This window comes from Notamacropus eugenii, chromosome 1, assembly GCF_028372415.1.
Source record: "Notamacropus eugenii isolate mMacEug1 chromosome 1, mMacEug1.pri_v2, whole genome shotgun sequence".
NCBI lineage: Eukaryota > Metazoa > Chordata > Mammalia > Diprotodontia > Macropodidae > Notamacropus > Notamacropus eugenii.
The window spans coordinates 570,351,424-570,376,797 of NC_092872.1; the positions used below are offsets into that span (position 1 = coordinate 570,351,424).

Genomic DNA, 25,374 nt, shown 5'->3' on the forward strand with positions numbered 1-25,374 from the left:
TAAAAATAAAAGAAAAAGAAGGCTTTTCTTCCCCAATATAATTCAGATTTAAAGAAAAGTGTAAGTTCCACCTACTTGAGAACTGAATGGAAAATCCTGACTTGCTGATGAAAAAGTCACTGTCAAACTGAAGGGTCAGTGAGTTGAAGGTGCTGTGGATATCCTCAGGCAGAGCGGACCCACTCCATTCTTTCAGGAAAATGTTGCTATCTATGGGACCATCCCAAACCTTGAGTATGTCATGAGCCATTTCGGTGTCAAAAACAATGAAATGGAGACTGTGAAAGAAGAGGAAAAACAGGCAACATTAATGGGTTATAAATTTAAGAGAAAACAACCTCCTTTTAGATCTTAAAAACCCCTATCTTTCAGAAATAGCCATTACAAAATATTATTATGCCACAGCATTAGACTAAGGAAGTGTGTCTCATTGTGATGAAGCAAGGGTAGACTACAAAAACCTGCAGTCAAAAAGCTATCAGTGTTTTCTCAGTTCCCCACTAGATGGTAGTATATATAACATGAAAAAATAATGTCTCAGATGTGATTTCCCACTGAGAAACACATTTTGCATCTGTAGGATTAGATCAGCTATTATATCTGTTTCTGTTCACTTACAAAACCAAATAAATATGCTTGAAATACCAACATATAGGCAAGAATGTGTTATATCCCAAACATCCTTTTCTGTAACAGTTTTGCATGCTTTAATTTGATTGACTGATGGCAGTTAAAGATTTGCTGTGCTTCAAGAAACAAAAAATTCACATGTGCCAGTTGATCTTTATGCCTGATCTGTAGCCCTGAGGGTTATGCCATAAACATGTAAAGGAGTTTAGCTAAAATAACAATAACAACAAAGAAAATCTATGGCTTGGGAATTTTCTGGTTTCCAACACTTTCACTTATTATATCTTATGCATAAATAGTAATGTAGCTGAATTAACAACATGATGTACATCCTGAAACCTTATAAATAAACCATACTTCTTTAAATTTACATACGCAATATTTTTAAATAAAATATCTCTTATTATTCATAAAACATGGGGCATCTCTTTTTTAATATAATACTACTTCTTTAGCATAGTTGAAAAAAAGCTAGAAAAATATAAATTACAACATACATTTATCATTGTCTCCTCCAAAAAGACACAGTTCTTGCAAAATTGTCAATTCAACCTCGATTGTTTTTAAAAATAGGAAACTAAATCAACAATCAATTATTGCATAGTTTTACAGAACCAAGTGGAAATGGAATGCCTTATTTTTAGAGAGAACACAGCACTAATTGAGAATTGGCAAGGTAGGTGTATAAATATTAAGGTTGTGACATATCCTGCAGAAAACAGCTGTAGTTGAAATATGTGGACAGCTCTGTTCCAGTACTCAATATCAGGTTTGGTATGGGGCCAACTTCTTTCTAGATGTGTAATGTATTGTATTGGTCATGAAAGGTGTTCTGGGGGTGGGGTGTGGAGGAAGAAAGAACAAAAACTAGCCATAACAGGTTGGAAAGTTTTTTAACTTTCTTTCAATGATAGGAACAATTATGACATTAAATCCTGAAAGTGGTGGGTAAGGACTGCTAAGGAGATGAATGACATAAAGGAATAAAAGTAGAAACCTAGGAAAGTCAAAGACAGAGTCCATCCCCTTCATTATTTTAGTGAGGCCAAGTACTGGCATCAGAATAGGGTAAGGTAATGGAAAGAACACTGGAATTGGATACAGAGGATCTAGATTGGCATTCTGGCTCCGTCTCCTGGTTTCCTACGCAGTCTTGAACACACCTTGATGCCTTCAAGGTCTCAGTTTCCTTCTCTATAGAAGGAATTCTATAGAGGGGGTTGTTAGATGATCTGTAAATTTACTTTCAGTTCTAAATTCTATGAACTTAGTACACTGGGATGGACATAATTCTAATTCTGAAGATAGCATAATGGATAGAGCATTGGATTGGAGTTGGGAAGATCTGAGCTATGAATCCTGTTTCAATACATATTCAGCTGTGTGGCAATTCATTTATTGTTCTTGTGCTTCAGTTCCTTCATCTGTGAAATGGTGATAATAATAGTACTTAACTGACAGGATTGTTTTGAGGATCAAGTATATAGCATGTATAAAGTGCTTTGCAAACCTCAAAGTGAAAACACTAGTTATTATAATTATTACTCTGAAAAAAATGTCTTTTAACTTTACATATGGTCCATTGTTCAAGCCACTGAATACATTTTCTTGTATGAGATTAAAGAAAAGAAGCACTTTCAAAGATAGTTTTCCAGACAATTACACTTACGGAAAAGCAATTAAAACTAGGGAACAACATACACATAACATTTATGTAAAACACAGCCTTTAATGCTGCTTGTTGAAAGATGTTTATATTAGCATTACCTTTATCATATAAATTATAGCTGTACTCAGCGATGATATATACTGGGTCTCCTACAGAAATGTTTACAAAGAACTCTTAATGTGGCTTAATTTACAATAACCTCTTGTGATTAAACTTTTAATTAAATTCAACTCAGGTAGCTACTTCCTAAAGTACATGTTTAAATTACAGAACTCCTTCAAGCCCAAATCGCCCATAACAATGTCTTTTTCCATTAAAGAAATAAAACACTTTTAATAACCTTGTGTAAGGAGATGTGGAAATAAACAATAGAACTAAACTCTATATATATATATATATATATATATATATATATATATATATATATATAAAAACTAAGCCATGGAACTAAAACTTAAGAGAATAAGTGAATGCATTTAACAAACTAGGCTAGCCGAAGCATAATCGAAAGCTTCATTCCTTTTTGGTCATGCATCCAACAATCCAGGTGGATAAAAATTTGATAGAAGATAACATTTAAAAAGCTTCAATTTTAAAAAGGACAAGAAAAGCAAGAGAAACTAAAGAAAGAAAAATAAGATAGAAAGACAAGGAAGCTATATATAAAGGCATGATAGAAAGGTAAACAAGAAAGATCAAAAAAAGACAGAAAGAAAACATAATGAATATTACACTGGAATGCCTAATTTTGCTTCACACAACTGTATTATAGCATTGGTTTTCCTATATATTCTGATAATTTATGTCATGACAGTTCCTCTAAACACCAAACCACTTTCTAGCATATGTTTGTGTTATGGCAATAAACATCTCAGCTGCCATACTGGGACATTTCTGCCAATCCTCTGAATTCAGTTTGCTTATTTTACTGATGGTAAGGAGAACAAGATGAAAGTTTATAGCTCTAAGAACTGTGAAACCAGAAAATGAATTTAGTTTAAAAGCAGGAAGAGTTCATTTTGTCTCATTTTAATTTGAAATGTGACTTTTATTGCAACCCGATTACAGGTAAAGGGAAAGAATCGTCATTGTTTTTCTAAACCTGGGTTGGGAATGCTATTTTAGTGACTTCCTCAAATCTGTGTTAATTTGTGAGCTTTTTCCTCCTTAAAATTCAGACATAAAAAGTCTGGCTATCTCTGCTTTCTAAATAGAACCCTTAGAGATATTCAGATTTATACTTATTTATTTTGTTATTCACGTTCTAGACAGAACTCCAGTGCATTTATATGTGCATATATAAGCATATCATATTTTAATAATAAAATAAAATACAAATTCTCTGGATTTTTCTGTTACTTAAGAGATTAAAAATTTAAAAATGATTATTTTTGAAACAACTAGCCACAATAGAAAGTAAGCAAAGGCTTAGTGCGGTTTTAAGCTTTCTTAGCTAATGCAGGGATATTGCAAGCATTAATAATTTAAAACTGCACTAAGACTTTGAGAACACCCCGTGTAATTGATAATAAAAATGATGTTACATTTATAACCTACTACATTTGAGAAATACTGAGATGCTTTGTTTGAAGTTGGAGAAGTACTATTTACCTTCAAGTACTCAATCAATTAGCAAGCATTTATTAAATGCTGACTATATGTTTAGCACTGTACTAGGAGCTGGACATACAAATATAATAAATGATGGCCACTGATTTTCATACTATATGATCAAATACATTCTGTCACTCAAACACTTGCCATTTTGTTATTCCCCAACATTTATGTTTTTAAATCTCACTTCACTTTGAGAAAATGGCAGATGAAAATATCTTTCTCTCTATTATCATTTGCTGGTTATTATGCAATAACCAATAACTGTTCTATTCACATGGTTACAATGAATTTTTATAATATCTGCTGTGACTAATTCTACCTTGATAATAATAACTGTTAATATTTATATATTGCTTACTATGTTCCAGGTACTGCGTTAAGGTCTTTACAATTAGTATCTCATTTGATCCTCAAAACATCCCTGGGAGAGAAGTGCTATTGCTATTCTAATTTTATAGTTGAAGAAATTGAAGTAAATAAAAGTTATATGACTTACCCAGGGTCATACAGCTAGTAAGTCTGAGACCAAATCTAACCTATGGTCTTGCTGACTTCAGGCCCAGTGCTTTACCCACTGCACCCCTTTGCTATTTCTAGATGCTAGATATTGATAGATGAAGGATCTTTTTCTGAAGGGCTAGAGACTGACAGTTAGATTATAGGTTTTAGAGCTTGAAGGGACCTTAGAGTCCTTTAGTCCAGCCTGCTTATTTGACAGGGGAAGGTACAGAAGTCCAGAAATGGAAAGTGAGTTAGGCAAGGTCCCATTAATGCTAAGAAATAGATTCAAGTCTTAATTATCTGATTCCAAGTCCAGTGATCTATTATACCATTACTTTACACTTCCTATAAAAAAAGAAGCCAAGTAAGTGTCAGGAAGAGTGAACTTCACAAGAGAAGAGTGATGAACTTGAAATAAAATATAGATACCCTTTCACTCCATTCTATTTTCCCCACTTATTGAATATTTTTTTCACATTCACTTGGAGGTCTTCATAATAATTATAATTCACTTTTATACTGAACTTTAGAATTAAAAATATGGTGAGACACTAATATGAATTATTTAAGGTTTTGTTTGACATTTTTTCATAAAAAGTTCCCTAGAATCAATTCAGATTTTTTATTATAAATAGAATAATTACTTTTTTCTTTCTTCTACAGTTTTGTATAGTTTAATTATTTTCTTCTTATCTGTAGCTCAGGGCTGAATTTTTTTGTGCCATCATTTTAATATACCTATAAACATGTATTCTGGGTAAGTCTGCTAAGTACATTTTAATTCAAGATTTCCAAAGGTATTTCCAAATGAGAAGTTGAGCCAAAGAGAAGTGTAGAAACTCCATCTAGGGCAGTCTTTGGAGCAGGTGGACAAAAATCCTGGAATGTTTATGAACTATCTTCCACAGCTAAAAGATAACTGCCTAATTTTATGTGACTCCTCCCTTTTTTCTTCATACATAGCACACAGAACCTACATACTTCAGCATAACACACAATAAAATGACTACCTGATGGTCTTCCCTGGGTCTGCCTCTATGATCCATGTGCAATGAAGATTATTATCATAAGGTGCTGGGTAACCTGGAGACAATATCCGCCCAGATGTGGCAGCATGGATTCGACCACCACATTCAGCTGAGGAGAAAACAAAGGCATATCAATATGTAATCCTATTTTGGATAAGACTAGTGTGTTGCATAATTTTCTGCATTGATGAACATTTTAAGGAAAAATAATTTTTGCCATTTTAGAACTTTTTAAGAACTCCTCTATTTCTTTAGCCTCATCTTCCCTGAAAGCTCTTCATATTATCAACCGAGAAAGCTCCAATTTCTGATATAAAGTCAGAAGATATGAAAATAATGCAGTGATTTGGGTCTCAATAAACATATCTATATTAAACATCTCAATATGATCACTTTAGAAAGTATTGTTTCCATGTTTGAAAAACCCACAATCCAAACAAGTATAAGGGAGAGACTGGAAAGAACTTCTCAATTTGATGAGAAATGGAGTTTCATCTTAGCCAGAGTATTTCCCAAGAAGGGATGAGGAAAAAAATCACAGACGTGACTAAACATCTTTGTTACTAGAATTAGAGGTTGGCAGTGGGGTATGGTCATTCTGTATGACCTATTCAACATTACCAATGCAAGAAGGCAAAGGCTTGTCCCACACTCTTCGGTCTCCACTCAGGCAGGTCATGGTGCTACTACCGTGCATTGCATACCCAGGATTACAACTGTACTGGACGATGGTGTCAGTAAAATGTCCTTCATCTCGGATCTTATAGCCATAATTTGGGATTCCCGGATCCTCACATTTTACTAGATCAAAACCTTCAAGTGGAAAAGAAACAAAACCAAAAACAGGGAATACATGTTGTCAGTAGAAAAAGGAAAAGGTAAATTCTTAGAACTTGTAGCTGGGAGCAGCCTTAGCAATCATCTATTCCAGATTCCTTAATTTATGTGTGACAGAGGAGACTTATAAAGTTGCTATAATTTGCCTTGAATTGTGTGTGTGTATGTGTATTTATTTTTGAAAGAGAGAGAGAGAGAGAGAGAGAGAGAGAGAGAGAGAGAGAGAGACAGAGAGAGAGAGTGTTTGTCACGTAGGATTTGAACACATATTCCCCATACTTGATATCTAGTTTTCATTTCATTACTGCAAAGATATTAATTACCAAGTGCCTAAATGTTTGCTAGCTTATTGATCAGTAAGTTTGTTACTTGCTATTTCAGTTTCTTGCAGATTATTCTTCCCTCCATGAATTCTATATAATCACTTGCTAAAGCAATTTTAATTAATACCCACCAAGTGGTAAATTAGGAACTGTCAGTATACCAAACTTACCTAGAAGAATTCCCAACTAGTCACTGCTGAACTCTCTACCTTTGCCTCACATTGACCCAAACTTTTTTTGTTATTGTTGTTATTTTATTTTACTTTTTCTTAATTTTTTCAGGCATTTACATCCAGAAGGGGAACTGTATTTAGTGGTACTTAGTCTCCAGATAGTTCGGAACAGGGACTGGGAATTGTTAGTACCAGCTTTGAGCTCAGACAGTTTATTCTCAGACTTTTTTCTTCAGAGATCTTACGACTTTGGAGAAAAAGAATATAGTTCTTCCCCTGTGAATGTATGAGGGTCCCTAAAATAGCCACATGCCATATTCTTTTTGATGCAGGACTCTGAGTTGAGCAATTCCTTCCATAACAGAAATTCAATAAATAAATCATTATAATGAACGAGAGAATATAAACTTTTAAACACAAAGAAATAGATGACTGAAAGGAAGATTTAGACTTGCCTGCACCTAAAGTTGTATATTGTTTTTATGTGGAGCAATATTTTGTAGACGATATCAGAAGACAGCCTTATACTTTCACATATTTCTCCCCCACTTCAAGATGTAAATTTTGACAATTTTTAAAAAGTACTGTTAAAAACTTGGTGTAGGTCTTGCATGGGTTATTTGCTCCTTCTTTCAATGTTCCTGAAAGTATATTCCCATTTGTACAAAACCATGAAGGATTCCTGTTGGAACATCAACTTCTTAGAAAACTTCTCCAGTCATGAAACATCTTATTTTCATATTCAAAAAATCAGTTTCTGTATTACTACTATGCATGTAAGGTGATTGGGAAAAGCACTTATATTTTAATCAGAATGGTAGGAAAAAGATAATTTGCATAGGTGTGGGAATGGCCTTAGTTTTTTTTTTTAACGTACTAATTTTGCTTCATTATAATTTTTACACAAAGAGTGAATTTAATTATGATTCAATATACACATGACAGACTAAACAATATTGTATATATTAGAACTACTAAAAAGTGAAATATTCAATTTCCACATGGAAAATATAGAAATAGGGAAAGGACAAGCAAGGGCAATAGTGCTCACTTTCATATGGCATTGGCCAGAAATAAATATCTGGTCCAAACCAAAAGAATGCAGTCTCCCTGAGGACCAAGACTTTCATTTTTGTGTTTTTTTATCCCAAGGATCTAACACAATGCCTTTGACATGTGAGATGATTAACAAATGGCACAGTAGAAAAAAAGACTGCCTCTGGAGTCATGAATTATGTGTTGTTCAGTCATTTCAGTAATATCCAACTCTTTCTGACTCCATTTTGCGATTCTCTTGGCAAAGATACAGGAGTCAGAAAATTTTGGTTCAAATTCTTTCTCTGATATTTACTACCTATGTGGCCTCTGGTATGTCATGTAACTTCCCCATTTCTTAGTTACCTCATCTATAACATGAGGGGAGTTGAACTAAATGGAAAATGTGACTTTTTGATCAAAATCCTATTTTGCTCAAATGTACTGAACACAAAAAATCATTGCAATGTGGTTTTTTTTTGTTCAAAGCATCTATGTTCATATGGATAATAGAATCTAGCTCAACTATCTTGTTTTCTCCTCTGTATTAACATTCCTGATATCCACAAAGCCCTGTGTGTGATTTACCTAATTTTTTTTGATCTTGAGGTGGGAGAGGGTCAAAGTTGGAAAAAATGCCACCTACAAGGACAAAATAAATAGGAATCCCCACATCAACATACCCAACAACTGGTTATACAGAATTTAAGTTGGAGAGTTAGATTAAACAATATTTTCACTCTCTTCTAGACCTAACAATATAAAAATTCATTATCTTTTTGAACTTTTAAAAATCAGTCATTGGATAACTGATTTATTGCTAGAAGAGACCTCAGGAGTCATCTATTCCAACCTCTTTATTTTATAATCAAGGTAATTGAGACCTAGGACAGTTAAATGACTTGCCCACCATAATATGGTTAGTATGAGAGAATACTTTATACTTTTCCCTTCATATATTAACCATTAGTTTAACCTTGCTTTTCACCTTTTTTATTTTGACATCAGAACAACAGACTTTGGTTGGCATCCTTGAAGGTACATGTGTGTATGGGGATGGAATCTGAGAGAGGTTAAGGGGAAGAAAGGGGAACTTGAATTATGTGAATGGATACTATATGACTCCCCCCCAACTATCAGTTTATTAGGTGAGGGGAGAATATCAAGTAATCAATTGTTTTGGGTATACTTCAAATAAAACAATTCAAATGGCTGATGCATTTTTTCACTTGTCAAGCACCAGTGAAAGGTACAAGCTGAAGTGAGAATTATGGGAACTCCATCACTTAAGATTTTAAAACAAAGGAAAAAAGCAGACATTTTTTTATATCTTCTGCAGGTGGTTAAAATGCTAACACAGAGAGATTATCAAGATTACTTCTTCCCATCTCTGACAGTAAGAATTCTCAAATAATTTACCTGCTTATTAAGAGAGTAACATTCCCTTCTTTAGAGATCAACAAGGTGTGATCATGATTGAAAACTCTTCTTATTTGTGGCTTGTAAAAGCACTGTCAATACCTTTTGTAAAGGTTTTTATTTAAACATGAATATCTTGTGAAGTTGTTTAGAAGCATGCATGCATGAATAAATGAATAGAAAAGCAAATTTCATTCATTCCTATTTATGAAATCATCCAGGTTTATAGGATAGTAGATTTAGAGGTGGAGAGGACCTTTCAGGTCATTAGGTCCAACTCCCTTATATTTCAAATCAAGAAAATGAGGCACAATCAGGTTAAGGTACTTGCCTAGGGTCATACAGCTAACAAGTATATGAAGATGTATTTCAACTAAGATCTTTCTGACTCTAAGCACAGAAGACCATACATATAATTCAACCTCCAGAATGTACCACCTCAGCCAATGAATATCAAAGCTTTAAGAATGTATGTGTGTGTATGCAAATTAGTTTAGACTATTTTTTTCAGAGTCTTTTTTGGTTGCCATTAAAAAAAAAAGAAATAGAGATATGCAAATATAGGCAGATATTCTTTGATATTATTTGGGTTGCTATTTTGTAGGGAAACATCTGTCTTACTATTGCTCATACTACTTAATCCAAAATATACCTTTTTTTAAAGCACAGCTTGTCATGCAGATGTTCTTTCTTTTTAAACCAAGTTATTAGTGATCTGCCAATCACTCTTTCTGCAACCAGCTGTCTTTTTCATATGATGTAGTTCTATTATACTTTTCCCCTAGGGAACAACTGTGTCCTTGATGTCATCATGAAAATTTTGTTTTCTGTTCAAAATTTTTTTCCTAGATGATGAATTCTATAAATAGTGGCATACTTGTAGTCCTCCACAATATAATTATCTGAAACATTTTTCTTTGAATTGTCAGAAGTCTTACAAGTATATGGAACAACTAAGAATGTGTTTATTTCTTCAGCTTTCTCAGCCTAAGAGAGATAACATCTTCTCCTCAAGATTTCTTGAGTAATATGAGATTTTCAGGACTAGTTGAAAAGAAAACCTGAGAAATTTTGGAATTACAAAGCAGTATAGAGGTCTACTTTAAGATTAAATTACTTTGCCAAGATCATACAGCAAAATTAGGGCAGGATTAGGACTAAAAGTTAGGTAACTTGGATACCTATGCTGTCATCTTTTCACTACATTACAAGCAATACTTATATATACACTCAAAGAATGGAAACAGTAGTTCAGGACCTCATTAAGAAAAAAATCAACACATTCCTTTGACTCAGAGTTTCATAAACAGCTTGATGTGTAAAATTTAAGCAAATCCTTTAATATCTGTGTCAGTTTTCTCATCAATAAAATTAGGTTAACAAAACATGTTCTAAATACCTTGCAAAGTTATTGTGAAATCTGACTATAAATCTATATGTATGAAAAGTTATATGTAAATGTAAGCTGTTTCATGATGATGGTGATGATGATATGATTTGATATAGCAGAGTCGTTGTTGATCTACACTGGAATACGTGATTTATTCACTCTTAGATCCCATACCAAGGAAATTACAGATATTGCCAATGATGACTTTTGGTATTACATGTGTTGTTATGTTGTCCAAATTACCATTGATTTTTGCAAAGGAACACTTGAAAGAAGAGGCAGTTATGTGGTGCAATGGATAGAGTGTTGGGCTTGGAGTTAGGAAGACATAAATTCAAATACAGCCTCAGATACTTAATTAGCTGAATAATCCTATGTAAGTCACTTCATCTCTATCTACTTTAGTTTCCTCAAATGTAAAATGGAGATAATAATAGACCCTACATCACAGAGGGGCAAGTAAATGGTATGGTAGATAAAGCACTGGACCTAAAGTCAAAAGGATGAGTTCAAATCTGATCTCAGACACATATAGCTGTGTCATCCTGGGCAAATAATTCTGTCTCAGTTCCTATTTTCATTGATTTGACTATAGGCATATAGAGCATGCCAATAAACTGGATAGCTGACACAAATATGTGAGAATAGAGAACATTTTAGATCACAGAACCACAATCCCAAAGCATGCTGACAGGCTAGAATAATAGGTCAAATTCTAAAAGATCACATTTAATAGAGATAAATGCAAATCCCCTTAATACCCCTAACGATAACTTTAAAAATACAAGATGGAGAAAGTATAATTAGAAAACTCTTGATGTATAAAAGAAACGAAGATTTTAAGGAACCATAAGCTCAATATGAATCAAAATTATATCATGGCAAATAGTTAATGCAATCTTAGGATACTTTGGAAGACTGAGTGTCCAGAATAAGAGAGGTGATAGTAGGGAGATTCAAGATCATGTCTTGAATAGTGTACTTAGTTTGGGATGCTACACATTAAGAAGGATACTGAGAAGCTGGAGAGAGTCCCAAGAAAGACAACAATATGGTGAATGGGATTGAAGTCCATGGCGAATGAGGATCAATGGAAGGAATGAAGAATTTTTAATCTGGAGTAAAGAAGATTTAGGGACAATAGACAAATTATATTGGAGTATTTTAAAGGGCTGTCATGTGGAAGGGACACATGGAATCAATTTCCTAACAAATCAAACCATTTCAAAAACAGAATGTGCTGCCCCCAAGTAGTAGTGCCTGTCCCATCACTAGGAGTCTTCAAGGAAAGGCTAAATCACCATTTGTTGAGGATATTGTACAAGAGATGCATAGTCAGATATGAGTTCAATTACAAGGCACCTGAAGCACTTCCAACTTTCAGATTCTCTGGTTCTCTTCATTGAACAGAGTTGATTAGAATGAGATTTTCTTCCAACTTATATTTAAATGGCAATATACCTTGATCTTCACATAAAACTGTAAGATACTGTTTTAGTTATTACTTTAGAAAAGAATCCAGTTCCTATGGTAGAATCATCTAGGTGAATCCTGAAATATATTAAAGACAACTTGTACTTAAACCTACTCAAGATTAACTTGTCAAGCAATATAAAGATTATCTTCAATTTGAATTGATATAATTTAAGTAATTCAATGTGATGAATTCTGGGTCTTCTAACTACAAAGGAAGCAGAGATAAAAGTCTACATTTTTATACTGGGTCTTTAGATTATGAACTCCAGTTTACATATATATATATACATATATATATATATATATGTATGTATATATATATATATATGTCTATGTTTTCCACTTTGCAGAAATTGAAGGTCTTGATAAGTATTAATAGATTTTTTTTTTTTACCAAATCTTATTTTATATGAAGGATAAAAAATGGAATTGTATTAAAATGACTTAAAATTGCCCTCTTAACTTGGGAGCAAATACTCATTTCCAGTTTCTAATGTTCTAGTCTGAGGGCAAATAAAAAAACAGAGATGCCATTAATAGAATTTTCCTGGTTATAATACATGCAATATTCACAAGGATGGAAGGTTACTACTGTCATAGTTTTTTTTTCAATTATCCAGCCACAATATTTGTAAGAAGCAACTTCTTTGCCTATTCAAAGTATAAAAAGAGTCAATAATAAAGGATATAACCTTTTAACTTGCAAGTATTTTGTCTAGTTCTTATCTCTAGAATGAAGCACTTCTGTGTTTAAAGAAAATGCAAAACCTTCTTCAGACATAATCCATTTCATTCACCTAGACTGAACAATGAGAATTATAGTGATTAGAGAGCTTTTTCCACTGGTCTAATAGCCCTTTAGAATGTACTTTCATGCCCAGGTGAGTTTTGAAAACATAATTGAGGAAGAAAAATACTTGTAATTTATGATTATCTGATGTATTCTGTCATGAAGAACTGAAAATTCTCAAGTGTTTATAAGGATCTGTTCTCTCTTTTCTTATTTTATTCAAACCTGTTTGTTTAATTTTGGGTAAGCAATTTTCTCTATTTATTTTAAAACTCCCTTGATGTAAGGGATATTGTCATGTGTAAAGAACTAAAAGCGATTTCATCATAGTAAGCAAACGATCAAAAAGTTATATTAATAACTAATTTAAAAATCTTAACTAACTGGTTTTCAACTCTTCAGAAAAGAACTGAAAGGAAGATACTGCTCATTCTTTCCCTTATTTATTTATTTTTGTTGTGCCCAAGCAACAAAGTTCATCCATAGTTTATTTCCTACAATATTCAACCAATCTATTTTATAAACACTACTTCTGTCGATCAAGGGATGGGATTTTTTTTTACTTTTAAATTATCTTCTCCTGAACAGTATATTCATACTCTATTTTTTATAGATGTGCCATCTTTTAAAATAATGCCCTTAGCTGCTTTTGATTTAATTAGCTGACTATTACTTCCCCTTTGTATATTCAGCTTGTATTTTTCCCTGTCCTCTTATGATGTTTTTAAGCTGTGAACCATGAGGCACTGCAATTTTCAAAAAAAGTCAACGATGAAAGTCACCCAAGGGGTCATGATACAATGAGTAGAAATTACAGATGTTGACCTGTATATGAGAAATGGTTTGAAATAAATGATTAAGAAGATTTATAGTCAGAAAAATAGGGAGGGGGATCATATAGTGAGACCAAGGCATGACAGATAAATAGCCTATGTGCTGCTCTGATGTCTAGCTATGAAATATAAAAAGAAGTAGAGAATTCATACCTAACCAATTTTTGTGTCCTGGACTACTGCTATGCCTGGCAAAACCTATGGACCCTTTCTCAGTTTTTAATGCATACAAATACACAGGTTACATAAAAATTATATTAAAGTATATTTTATTTACTTATTTGTTTGTTTGTTTATTTATTTATATTAAAATGTATTTTTTTCAATCTAAGTACATATACCCCTGAAATCTATACATGATCTGTGGACTCCAGGTTAAGAACCCATTTACCAGAGAAAGGCTTTCCAGGGTATTGGATAGATGATTTATGAAGGATTTAGGGAAAGACAAAGGCAAAAACCGTAGAGGCTTCACTAGTGAAAGAAATCTTCATGCCAGTTAGATCATAAATGCAACAGAATATCATGCTACGCTTGCTATGAAAATGATTTATCAAAGAAGAATCTGATCTTTTGGTTATAAGTTGAAATCACTCAAAAAATCACCCAAGGTCATCATTAAAGTCAAATAATAAGCCTCATTATTGAATTTCCAGTGGAGAGGTAGGTATTTATCAAATGCATAATTTGAAATAATGGAACAAGTAGAGCACAGTATACACTGCCAGGAGTCATTCCTGGAGTTGTCCATCATTTTAAGCATTCTATAGTTTCAAACTGGAATTGTTCAAGTTTTTAATATCCATTGTACTCTGAGCATGGGGATGACTTGGCTGTAATCCAAGGTATAGAACATCATTTTTTGACATGGCAAAAGCTGTCATAAATGACCTCATGTCATCAAGCCTCCTTCATTGCCTCCAAAAATAACACAGGAGAACTTTCTCTGAGGCTGCAGTGTACAGGAGTCTTTTAATAGTGAGGACCTGTAGAGCTAAGGAACCAGGAGCACGGACAGGCACCTAAAAGTGACAGAACAGATAATAATGGGCAATTCTATAGACCTCTAGATTTCTCATAAACTCATTTTATATTACCTACTGTGTGTTACATACCCCAACAGTCACCACGGAGGGAATTTGAAGTTAATGTCTTGGTGGTGGGGATTGATCAAGGGATCTCTTATTAACTGATTTTACCCTAGCTCATTTGATAGTATCATAAAATATAAAACTAAATTAATAGAAACTATGAAGAATTGATACAAATGATATATTTTCAGAGTGCATGGGGCAAGTGATGGAGAGAAGGTGGTGTTAAGTACTTAGTATTTACCATTTTTTTTTAAGATAGATAATGGTTTTCTATTAAGTTTGTCATCAGCTAGCTACATAATTGACCTTGAGCCTTGAGAGGGCCTTTAAAAGACCCTCTGCTTAGATTTAGTTGGAAAATAGTACTCAAGAGTGTGAGTACTAGTAAATTAGAAGACAGTTATCTATGGAGGAAAAATCCAGTTCTTGAGACTGAATCACTCCTACTCTCCTAGGAGGGAGTTGGGGGAAGGTAAGAGTTATTTCTCTCCTGCTCTCTACTACTGGTCACAGCATCTTTCTTTGGAGGTACCCAATCATTAGGAGACATCATACTCATCAAAGAGCAGGCATAAGAAGTCCAATAGACTAAGAGAACCATCAGAGATGCTATGCGCAGATTGAACAGCACAAGCACACCACAAAGAAGAGAAAGATAATGAGGGCCCTGCAACGCTAGGTGCCAAAACATTTTATTCAGAAAAAAAAAAAAAACCAATCACAGGACCCTCTGAAGTCTTCTCTCCTGCATTTCAGAATTGCGGACACTGAAGTCCAGAAATGCTAAGTGTCTTACTCAGCATAGGGAATGTTAGACCTCAGTTATAAGTCCACGTCCTCTGACCAACACTCTTCTCACTGCATGCCAATAATAAAGGAGAAAGCATGTAAATTTTATGTCCACTTAAGGAAAAAACAAATGAATTCAAGATATTCAATATAAGGGTCAATTTACTGGGACAGACTAAAGTATGGACAACGTTATAGCTTTTAAAAAGCAAGCTATGATGATTAGATTCTCAAAATTCATCTCTTCAGAAAAAATGTTATCAGGCATTGGGACTTACGGAAAAGTCCTACATTTCACTTTTTGGAGGGCAAAATCTCCCAGAGTAGGTCTTTCCCTCCCCACTCCACTCTGATCAGAAGCTAACCAGCTTCAAGAGTGAAAATAATAAAATTTTAGAGTTGGAAGGAAATTTAGAAATCATTTTGTCTGATCGCCTCATATTATAGGTGAGAAAATTGAGAGCCCAAAAGGCTAGGTGATTTGCCTGAGGTCACATACTTGTGGGACTAGGATTGGAATTCAGATCTCCTGAGTTCTTTATCCATTATTCTTCTCAATTCACCTTTATTACTCCCCTAGATTTCATGATCTTTGAAAGGAATAGGTAGAAAGTGGGCAGGTATTAATAAATACAAAAACCTGAAGACATAGAATATCATTCGCTATAATTCCTGCAATCAGATTTGCAGGTATGACAATTTAGAGAATGATTACAAGAAGGCTACGTGGTACTGGGCTAAAGGTGAAGGACTGAGCGACAACTCGGGCAGTAAACATAAAGTTGAGGGCAAAGAGTGGGGGTCACCCCACTCAGGTGCCAGACCTATTGTCAGGCACCTGGGTCCCTTTTGGCAGAGTTGGGAGTTGGGAGGACAGAATAAAAAGTGAAGGGCATATTTGAAAGGACAACTAGAGCCTTTGGCATTTCCATGTTAAGGCAGTAAGTAATGCTTCTACTTCCCTCTGCTATTTTTCCCTCTTTATTTTCCACAACTCTTAAATGAGGATGACTAAAATTATTCTCATTTTTGTCTCTACCATAGAGATTTTTGAAAGAAAGAGTTAGGTATTTATGAAATCACTTTGAACACTTTGAGACAAATGCTGTATTTATTCAAAGGGTTAACAACAACACCTGAATTTACTCTTGGGATCATTACTTATGTGTTATTGCTCTTATTGTTTTGTTACAAATAAGTAATAAATAATTGCTAAAACATATGACATAATGTGAAGGCTGAAGTAGTGCACCCTACCCATCAATTTCTGAGAAGTGACAGCAACTACAATCTCACCATTGGTTTGCTTTAGTAACAAGAGGAAAGAATAGCAGCTCTCATTTTCAATATTTCAGTTTTCTAAATACTTCTGAGTGAGTGATTCCCATACCTTAGCTTAATTGTGACTTCTAAATGCCAACTAGCTCTCTCTTAGTGTTCCTCTGAAACATTCATCACATAACCTAACTCAAGGACAATGGTCCAAATCCCAAATGACAGTCACTGTGACTATAAATAATGCTTATCCAGTTGTAATTCTCTGAAAATAGGGAATGTATTTCTGGATTTTAGGTATATCAGTTGAACAACGAGGAATAAAAAGACAAAACACATTAATCCCTCCTACATAAATCTACTACACAATTAAATTGTTATCTTCCTTCCCAGATTCACTCTTCTTTTGGATTCCCCATTTTTGTTAGTGATGTCCTAAGAATCCTTTTTCACATCAACTTGAACTTTTCCCTACACTTAGTCTCTAAGCTCATCATTTCATCTTTTTGCCATCTCTCTCAAATTTGTCCCTCTTTTCCATCTCCACAGCTGTTTATCTACTCCAGACCTTCACCCTCTCATATGAATTACTTTAGGAGACTTCTTATCTGTTCTCTAGCCAAACATAATATAAACCCCTGTGGCAAGGGACCAGAATAGGTGACTTATTTAAGTAACATATGCAAAGTCAGGATCAAACTCAGGTTTTGGCTTCAAATTTTCTGGTTTTTTTTCAGTATGCTCTGCTCAATCTTCATGTTTCTGCTATTCAATCAAATAAACATTTATTAATCTCCTAGTTTGTACCAGACATTATGTTACTCATTGTTGTCGTTGAGTCATTTCAGTCCTGTCCAACTCTTAGTGACTCCATTTGGGATTTTCTTGGCAAAGATACTGGACTGGTTTGCCATTTCCTTCTCCAACTCATTGTAACTGAGGCAAACATGGTGAAATGACTTGCCCTGAGTCATGTAGCTACTAAGTGTCTAAGGACAGATTTGAACTCATATCAGTCTTCCTAATTCCAAGCCCAGTGCTTTATCCACTAGACTATCTAGCTGCACTTATAATTGGGCTATTAAAAAATTTAAAAAAATGTTAGTCCCTGTCCTTAAGCAACTTATATTCTCCTAGGAGGATTCAACATGTTCACAAATAAGTATTTATAGACTATACAAAATAAATATACAGTGATTTGGTTCTGGGGCTCAGAGAGAAAGAGACAGACAGACAGACAGATACAGAGAGAGACAGAGAGAGAGAGAGGCAGAGAGACAGAGAGACAGTGAGGCAGAGACAGAGAAAGACAGAGAGACAGAAAGAGACAGGCAGAGAGAGAGAGAGAGAAGGAGAGAGAGAGAGAGAGAGAGAGAGAGAGAGAGAGAGAGAGAGAGAGAGAGAGAGAGAGAGAAGGTCTTTTAATGGAAGCGATACTTAAGTTGAAGCTTAGGAATTCCACTAGGTAGAGGGATCACCTTTTCAATGAGAACAACAAATCTGGCTAAGACAAATATGCAGGAGAAGTTTTATAAATGGAATGTCAAGGGAACTGGTTTGGTTGTAGTGGAGTGTGTATTAGGGAGAGTAGTAGAAAGGTAGGTTGAGGTCAGATTGTGAAAGGCTTTAAATGACAAATAAGGAGTTTGTATATGATCTCAGGGTCAATAGAGGGTCAATAAAGGTTTTAGATGAGAGGTTCAACCTGGTATTACCAGTTTATTGGGAATATTAGTTAAGAAGCTATATGTAGAGGGGCTTGAAGAAGAGAGAATCTACAGTCGGGGGCCCAAATAAGAGGCTATGGCAAGAATACATAGGAGAAGTAATGAGGGTGATGACTATGGAGTCTGGGTGTGAGTAGAAAAAAGGGGAAATGTATAAGATGTTGAGGATGGGAATTAGTAAGATATGGAAAATTAGACTTGCAGGTAGAAGAAATGGAAGAGTCGAGGATGACATGAAGGTTAAGAAAATTAGTGCTTAGAATGATAGTATATTCAACTGACATGACAAAATTAGGCAGAATGATGGATTGATGGGGAAAGAATGTGTACTACATTAGATATGTTCAGTATTTTCTGTAATATACAGAATGGTGCAGGGCACAAAATTAAGCACCGAAGAAACATATTGACCTTTTCAGTAGCTCTGATCAAACAAAGAAATATGAATATATAAAATTGAAAATAAAAAGATATAAACAAAAAAAAAACACAAAGAAAAATCAGTCTCTGACTTCGACAATCTTATATTTTATTGGAATGGATTCCTTCACTAAAATAATGTTTAGCATTTTTAAAATTTAAAAGTACTTGTGATTAAATGAAAAACTGAAGTTTTGTTAATAGATTATCTCCAAGTATTACTTAAACATATAATATTTGTTTAGAAATGTTTCATTCATTACCAAGTAACAAAGAAATGTGTCTTAGAAATTTAATTGCTACTTAATTGTGACAAATTTCATTCTCTGTTCCTTAAAATAACATTTTTTATCAATAGTCTAACAAACATGCTCTTGCTGGTGGTACTGCTGAATAGATATTTTTTATTCTTGTATAATCCTAAAATGTAAGAAACATAATGCGTCCTCTTTTTCCACAAAGAGATAAAGTACCTGTTCTTAGTGCATATTGATGGGGAAATCTTCAAAGAAATAGTAACATAATAGAATGGAAATACCCTAGATTTGTTTTGTATTATACTTAAATATTGAAATAAATCTATAAGCTCATTAACTTGATCACTGACCTAGATGGCTCAGTGAACAGAGAGAACTTGACCTGAACTCCAGAAGAACCAAATTAAATTTTGGTCTCACATACATACTAGCTGTATGACCCTAGGCAAATCACCTAACCTCTGCTTGCTTCAGTTCCTTTATCTGGAAACTGGTAATAATATATCACCTACCTGCCAGGTTTGTTGTGGGGATAAAAAAAAATATTTTAAAAGCTATCTGCATATCTTAAATACTATTGTTTGCTACTTCTTACAGATCACAACCTATGCATGACCACTCATTCTGTGTTGGTCTTATAGATGTTTTCTCATAAATTCAGCATAGGGAGTCTCACCAGTATCTTGGAGGTTTTCCTTGATCTCTCCTGATATCACAAGGGTACCACTGAAAATGTTCTGGCTATCATCCTTGGACCACTCCATCTTCTCTATTATATAGTTTCTTGATAACATCCTTTACTCATATTCTTCTTTGGGGTTCTTCATTCACTATTGGTTGGGGTATGGTTACACCCACTGTTGCCCTCTGTGTGATGTTTATTTTTAATAATAAGGAACTTGGTGTATTCTATATCTTGGTACATATAGCAGCAGCAGTCTAATTAAGGTTTTAAAAAGTAGGCCTTAGCTATTGTGGGAATCTTGAGGTCATTAGAAAAGTTATGAAGTTTTCCAAAAGAAATTCATTCTACCCTACTCCTCTTCTTTAAGTATAGGCCCAACTCATCATCCATCTGTATTATCCATCATCAACATATCCATTTCTCTCTGTCTCTCTGTGTCTCTCTCTCTTTGTGTCTCTCTCTCTCTTTTTCTCTCCTCCTACTCAAGCTTCATATTTTATATATGCAAAATTAGATTTTAATTTGGGAAATAGACAGTCTTCATCCACTTGGTATTTCCTCTCTGAATGGTCAGGCTAAACTATTTTCATTAATTAAAGCACTTTTCCAGAAAGGGAAGGAATACAATGTTCTAGAAGTTAAAATGATCATAAGATTGTTATCCACAAACAGGAGTACCAGGAAGACCCTATCATTCACAGGGAATAAATTTTCAATTTTAACAAAAAAAAAAAAATTGAACAAATTCCAAATAGATTAACTACTCACAAATATAGTATACTATTGTGCCATTCTTTCCAAATGTCTATTAATTGCTTCAGTTGAGAACTTGCTATTTATATATTCTTTGATTATTTATTTATTAAGGAATGAAGCATTTTTCCTTATGTTTAAATCATGACGCCCTTATCAAACAAACTTACAGAAGAGAGGCTTATTCCTCCAGTTAACTTTTTTAGCTTCTAACTTTTAGAGCAATGATTTTTTTCTGTGCAAAAACTTCTAACTTTATGTCATAAAACTCTCCATTTTCTCTTCTGTGATGATCTTTATCCTTTGTTTGGTCGTGAATTTTTCACTTACTCATAACCATGAAGGGCATTTTCCGTCTTCACCTTTAATTAGTTTGATGTGACCTCTTATATCAAGGTCCGTCTCTCACAATAGTCCTTTACTGAACGTTTTACTTCTTTTATACTGATTTTACTCTTCACTGCATTTTTCTTCTTTATGAGATTATACTTCTGATAAACATCCATAATTATTCATTGTGACACTTTACAAATGAGTGTATATTCTCAACTAGTGTTACCTTTGGAAGCCATATCTCACCATTTGAGAAATAAATCCAATGTGTGTTGACAAAGGAGTTTTCTAGTCTTTTTTGCTCTCTTTGTGGTAATTAATTTGTGATGTAATTTCCTATATAAGATTATTATATTATAGTATTAGTGTGATTTCTGTTGTCCATTTGGCATTTTTATTGTTAATTAGTTTTTTTAATAGTTCAAGATTAAGTTTCAATAATATTCAAAAATGTTTTTGCACTCATGATTTTTTAAAACTTCTTCTTACTAAAGGCTAACTGACTCAGGAAGAACTCCCACATGCAGCAAACCTTTTTCCTGTCAAAATAATCTATTTCATTTTGATGATGCCATTTTTTACTCAGCATGCCCAATATTTACCTTTTTAAAAAAGTATTCTTTGATATAAAGGTGTATAATTTGTGTTATACATGTTTGAAATAATTTTTTTTCATAGAAATCTTCCATCTTACAGAAAAGATAGCAGAGGCATTTTAGTCAAGTCTATTTGACTTGGGAATTATAAAAAAGACACCAGTCTCCATGAGATTTTGACCGAAAATATTTAGAATAATTTATGGTAACTGGCAAGATGAATCACAGAACAAGTTTCCTGAAAGACCAGGAGCTATTCTTCACAGTATTATTTTGAAAAAAAGTACTTATACTTGTTTTTCTTCTCCTTTTTTCCTTTAATATTTTCCTTTACTTTGTATCTAAGTTCTATTATATAAGTTTCCAAAAATTCTTTTAAGAAGTAGTGAATAGGAAGAAAAAGTAACTTAAGTTAGTGATAAAGCAATAAAGAAAAATGCAAAATGTCTCTTAGTACTACTTAGCCTCCATCTGTTTCTGCACTGACAGTAGCAAAGTGTCATAAAAATAGAAGGTAGAGAAAACCACAAAGATTTTGGACTCTCCTTAAATGTTAACTTTCCATAGTCTAAATGTGAGATCCTTTCCCACTAATGAATGAGTAAATGTTCCCAAAGGAAATAAATGTATCAATCTTGATATTTTCACCATACATGAAACCAGATGACAAAGAGCATTTGGTTCTAAATAGAAGATTGGCTTTGAGATTTCCCTTGGAGAGGCAAAAGAAATAAAAAAGTTTTGACAAAATCTATTTTGTCATGGACCCATATGTCAAAAGTCAACAAGAAATACTATTTTATGAAATATAAACATTTTAAATTATAGTGAATTCAATAAATATTTACAAAAAAACTATCAGAAGAACAACTGCAGCTTATGTGCCAACATTGGCTGCAAAGCATAAGTACAGAAATTCCATGAAAAAATTAATAATTCCAACCAAATTAAATCAACATATATTCTAATATTCAGTGACATACAAGAAAATGTGGACACAAAGAAGGATGGTGAACATATTAGAAACATGTCTCAGGAGTAAGAAATCAGAAAAACTTTTAGATTTTATTGAAATCTAGTGAATGAATACTTTTTTTTTCAAGAATTAACAGTTACTAGACATGGTGAATACCAGATACACACAAAAATTGCAATAGATTATATTTGTACAGCAAGTGGCTGGTTATTGATACAGAATTCAATTCTGAATCAGACTGCTTTGTTAGAGCAAGGCTCAAGATCAGTACAATACTACAAAGAATACAAATGTTAAAAAAAAAAAGATTTTATTAAATTGAGCCAATCCTAGCTGGATCTATTTAAACAAACAGCTAATGGTTCACTAAGGAAAATTTATGAGGCATTGACAACTGATTATTTTTTTAACAGAGCTTAATTAGGGCAAGGATGACACCTGTCAAAAATGACCCAATAATTCTGGTAGTTCAGGTTCGAGATCAACAAAATGAGACACTTGTAATCCATGAAACAGTTAACAAAAGAAGATTTATTCACCTAAAGCAGAGAAAGGATATTCAACAATGATCTTTGTTAGTACATCCCCTTTTCAACTGTATGCAACTTGCCCTTGCCTTTGAATGGCCCATGATGGCATGAAGGGCTTAAGCTGTAAATTCACTGATATAGGAATCTCTCAATGAATCTCTCAATCCTCTTTCAAAGCAGAGAGATGAATATTTTCCAATGTACAATCTTAATTCCCTCAGGCACTTAGAAACCTTAGCTAGAGAGGAACCACAATTGGTATGTGTCCAAGGCAACACATGAGGTGAGGTTTCATTAAATCTGAGATCAGTTCTCTATTTTATTCTAAATCTCAGTTCCTCTCATTAGAAAATTATGAATAAGTTTTTGTTATAGTTGTTATTTGTATATTTGTTTTTGTTTGAATGTGGAGAATGGTGTACGTCTAGAACTGTGATTTTATCAGTATAGGCAATTTCTGATGTAGAAACTTTATAGCAATGAAGATCTAAAATTTAACTGTCACTTGTAGTATTAGAAATCTGCCTGGAGTAATGAGTAGTCATGTGACTTGCCAATGGTGGCATGGTTTCTGTCAGAAGTAGAATTTATTATGATAATTATTGGTTACTGGTAAGAAATTTTTATCAATAATCAACACTACCCTTTCTGATTCTATGTACAGTCCTTTACCATGACATGATTCCTATTTATGAACAGATTTTCATTATATAGAGGTAAGAAAAAGACAAGAGAAAAATGTAGAGCTGATGAGAGACTTACTTAAGTAAGCCCCAGATATCTTTTAAGGAGATGAAACTGAAAAGAGGATGGCAGAAAAAAAAGTGAAAAAGAATTTCTAAGATAAATGCTAAAAGAATTTCCAGTAATAATTTGCAGTTCCTTGTACAATCATCTCATTATTGTACTTTATGGAAATGCTTGTTTTATTCCATAAATTAAAAATAAAATAAAATAAATTCTTTTAATGCACAGATGAGAGTAGAACTATGGCATTTAGACTCTAGTATTACAGTGTAATTTGATGAAATGAAAAAGATATTAAATATAATAAAGACAGGATGAGTAGTAGTACTGGACTGAATATACATAGAAGAGTGTTGTGTTGGAAGCAACTCAACTCTAAGGGTACAGAGGGATCAGTTCTCAAAGTGCCTGAAAGAGAAGCTTGGAGGGGGAGGACCTTAGACTTTATTATTATCCCAAAAGGGAGAATATCTCTAGGTACCAAATCACATTCTACTTTCTTATCTGTAATTTTTAGGAGAATGTATACATATGTCAGGTCATTTCTGATGAAGGTATAAGATGGGAACAGTCAGTCCCAAATGACATTACATACAGCAGAATACACAATTGTATTCCACACAAGTGATTCACTATAAAATCTCATTTAACATTTGTGGACAATAAAAAAACATTTGATTGAATAGAGCAAACTACTGCCTTGAAGGCCCTTCTCTCAACAAGTGCCCATGAATATAATAACAACAGCTATAAAATGCTTATCTTAGGTTGGCCTCACTCATAATGCTTTGGAATTGAGGTTGTGACTCTGGATTTGGGATCACCTAGGGGACAATGTTATGATTTGCATGTGAGGCATTGCAAAGAAGTAAGCTGGGAGGAAAAAAGGGTCATTATCACAGAAACAACGCACTTTTTCTTCTCTAGGGCAATTTTCCATGATACGATTTCAGTAGGAAGACCTTATTATTTTGATATTAACAAGCTAAGAATCAAGTAATGAAAGTGTATGGCAGCTTGCTGGTGGTAATGTGAATGATGGTGGAAATGCCTGGAAAGCAATTTAGAACTATAGTCAAAGGGATACAACGACTAACTTATACACCAAAGACATCAGTTTTTATTGTAGCAATAAGTGGAAATTAAGGGGGCACCAATCAACTGGGGAATGACTGAAAAATTATGGTATATGAATGTAATAGAATACTATTTCAGCATAGGAAAAGATGAAAGAGACGGCTTGAGAGAAGCTTGTAAGGACTTTATAAACTGATAGGGAAATTAGAAGAACCACACAACAATTTATACAATGATTATAATATTGTAAAAATACAAAATCAAAACAATGTTGAAAAATTCAAGGCCTAATCAATGCAACAACTAATCACTGATCCAGAGGCTCAACCTTGAAAAATGATTCCCATTTCTTGATAGTGGTAATGGAGCAGAGGGACAGAATAAGGCACACCTC

The 25,374-nt window shown here is 33.7% G+C and overlaps 1 protein-coding gene across 1 annotated transcript in view; it reads right to left on the minus strand.

Annotated features, from left to right (window-relative positions):
- Positions 1-25,374, minus strand: part of CSMD1 (CUB and Sushi multiple domains 1) — a 2,598,423-nt gene that overhangs the window by 487,875 nt on the left and 2,085,174 nt on the right. Inside the window, exons 24-26 of the mRNA XM_072634370.1 lie at positions 6,067-6,258; positions 5,428-5,554; positions 76-278 (exon numbers count right to left, since the gene is read on the minus strand). Of these exons, the coding sequence (XP_072490471.1) occupies positions 76-278; positions 5,428-5,554; positions 6,067-6,258 (522 nt within the window). The remainder of the gene's footprint in view (positions 1-75; positions 279-5,427; positions 5,555-6,066; positions 6,259-25,374) is intronic.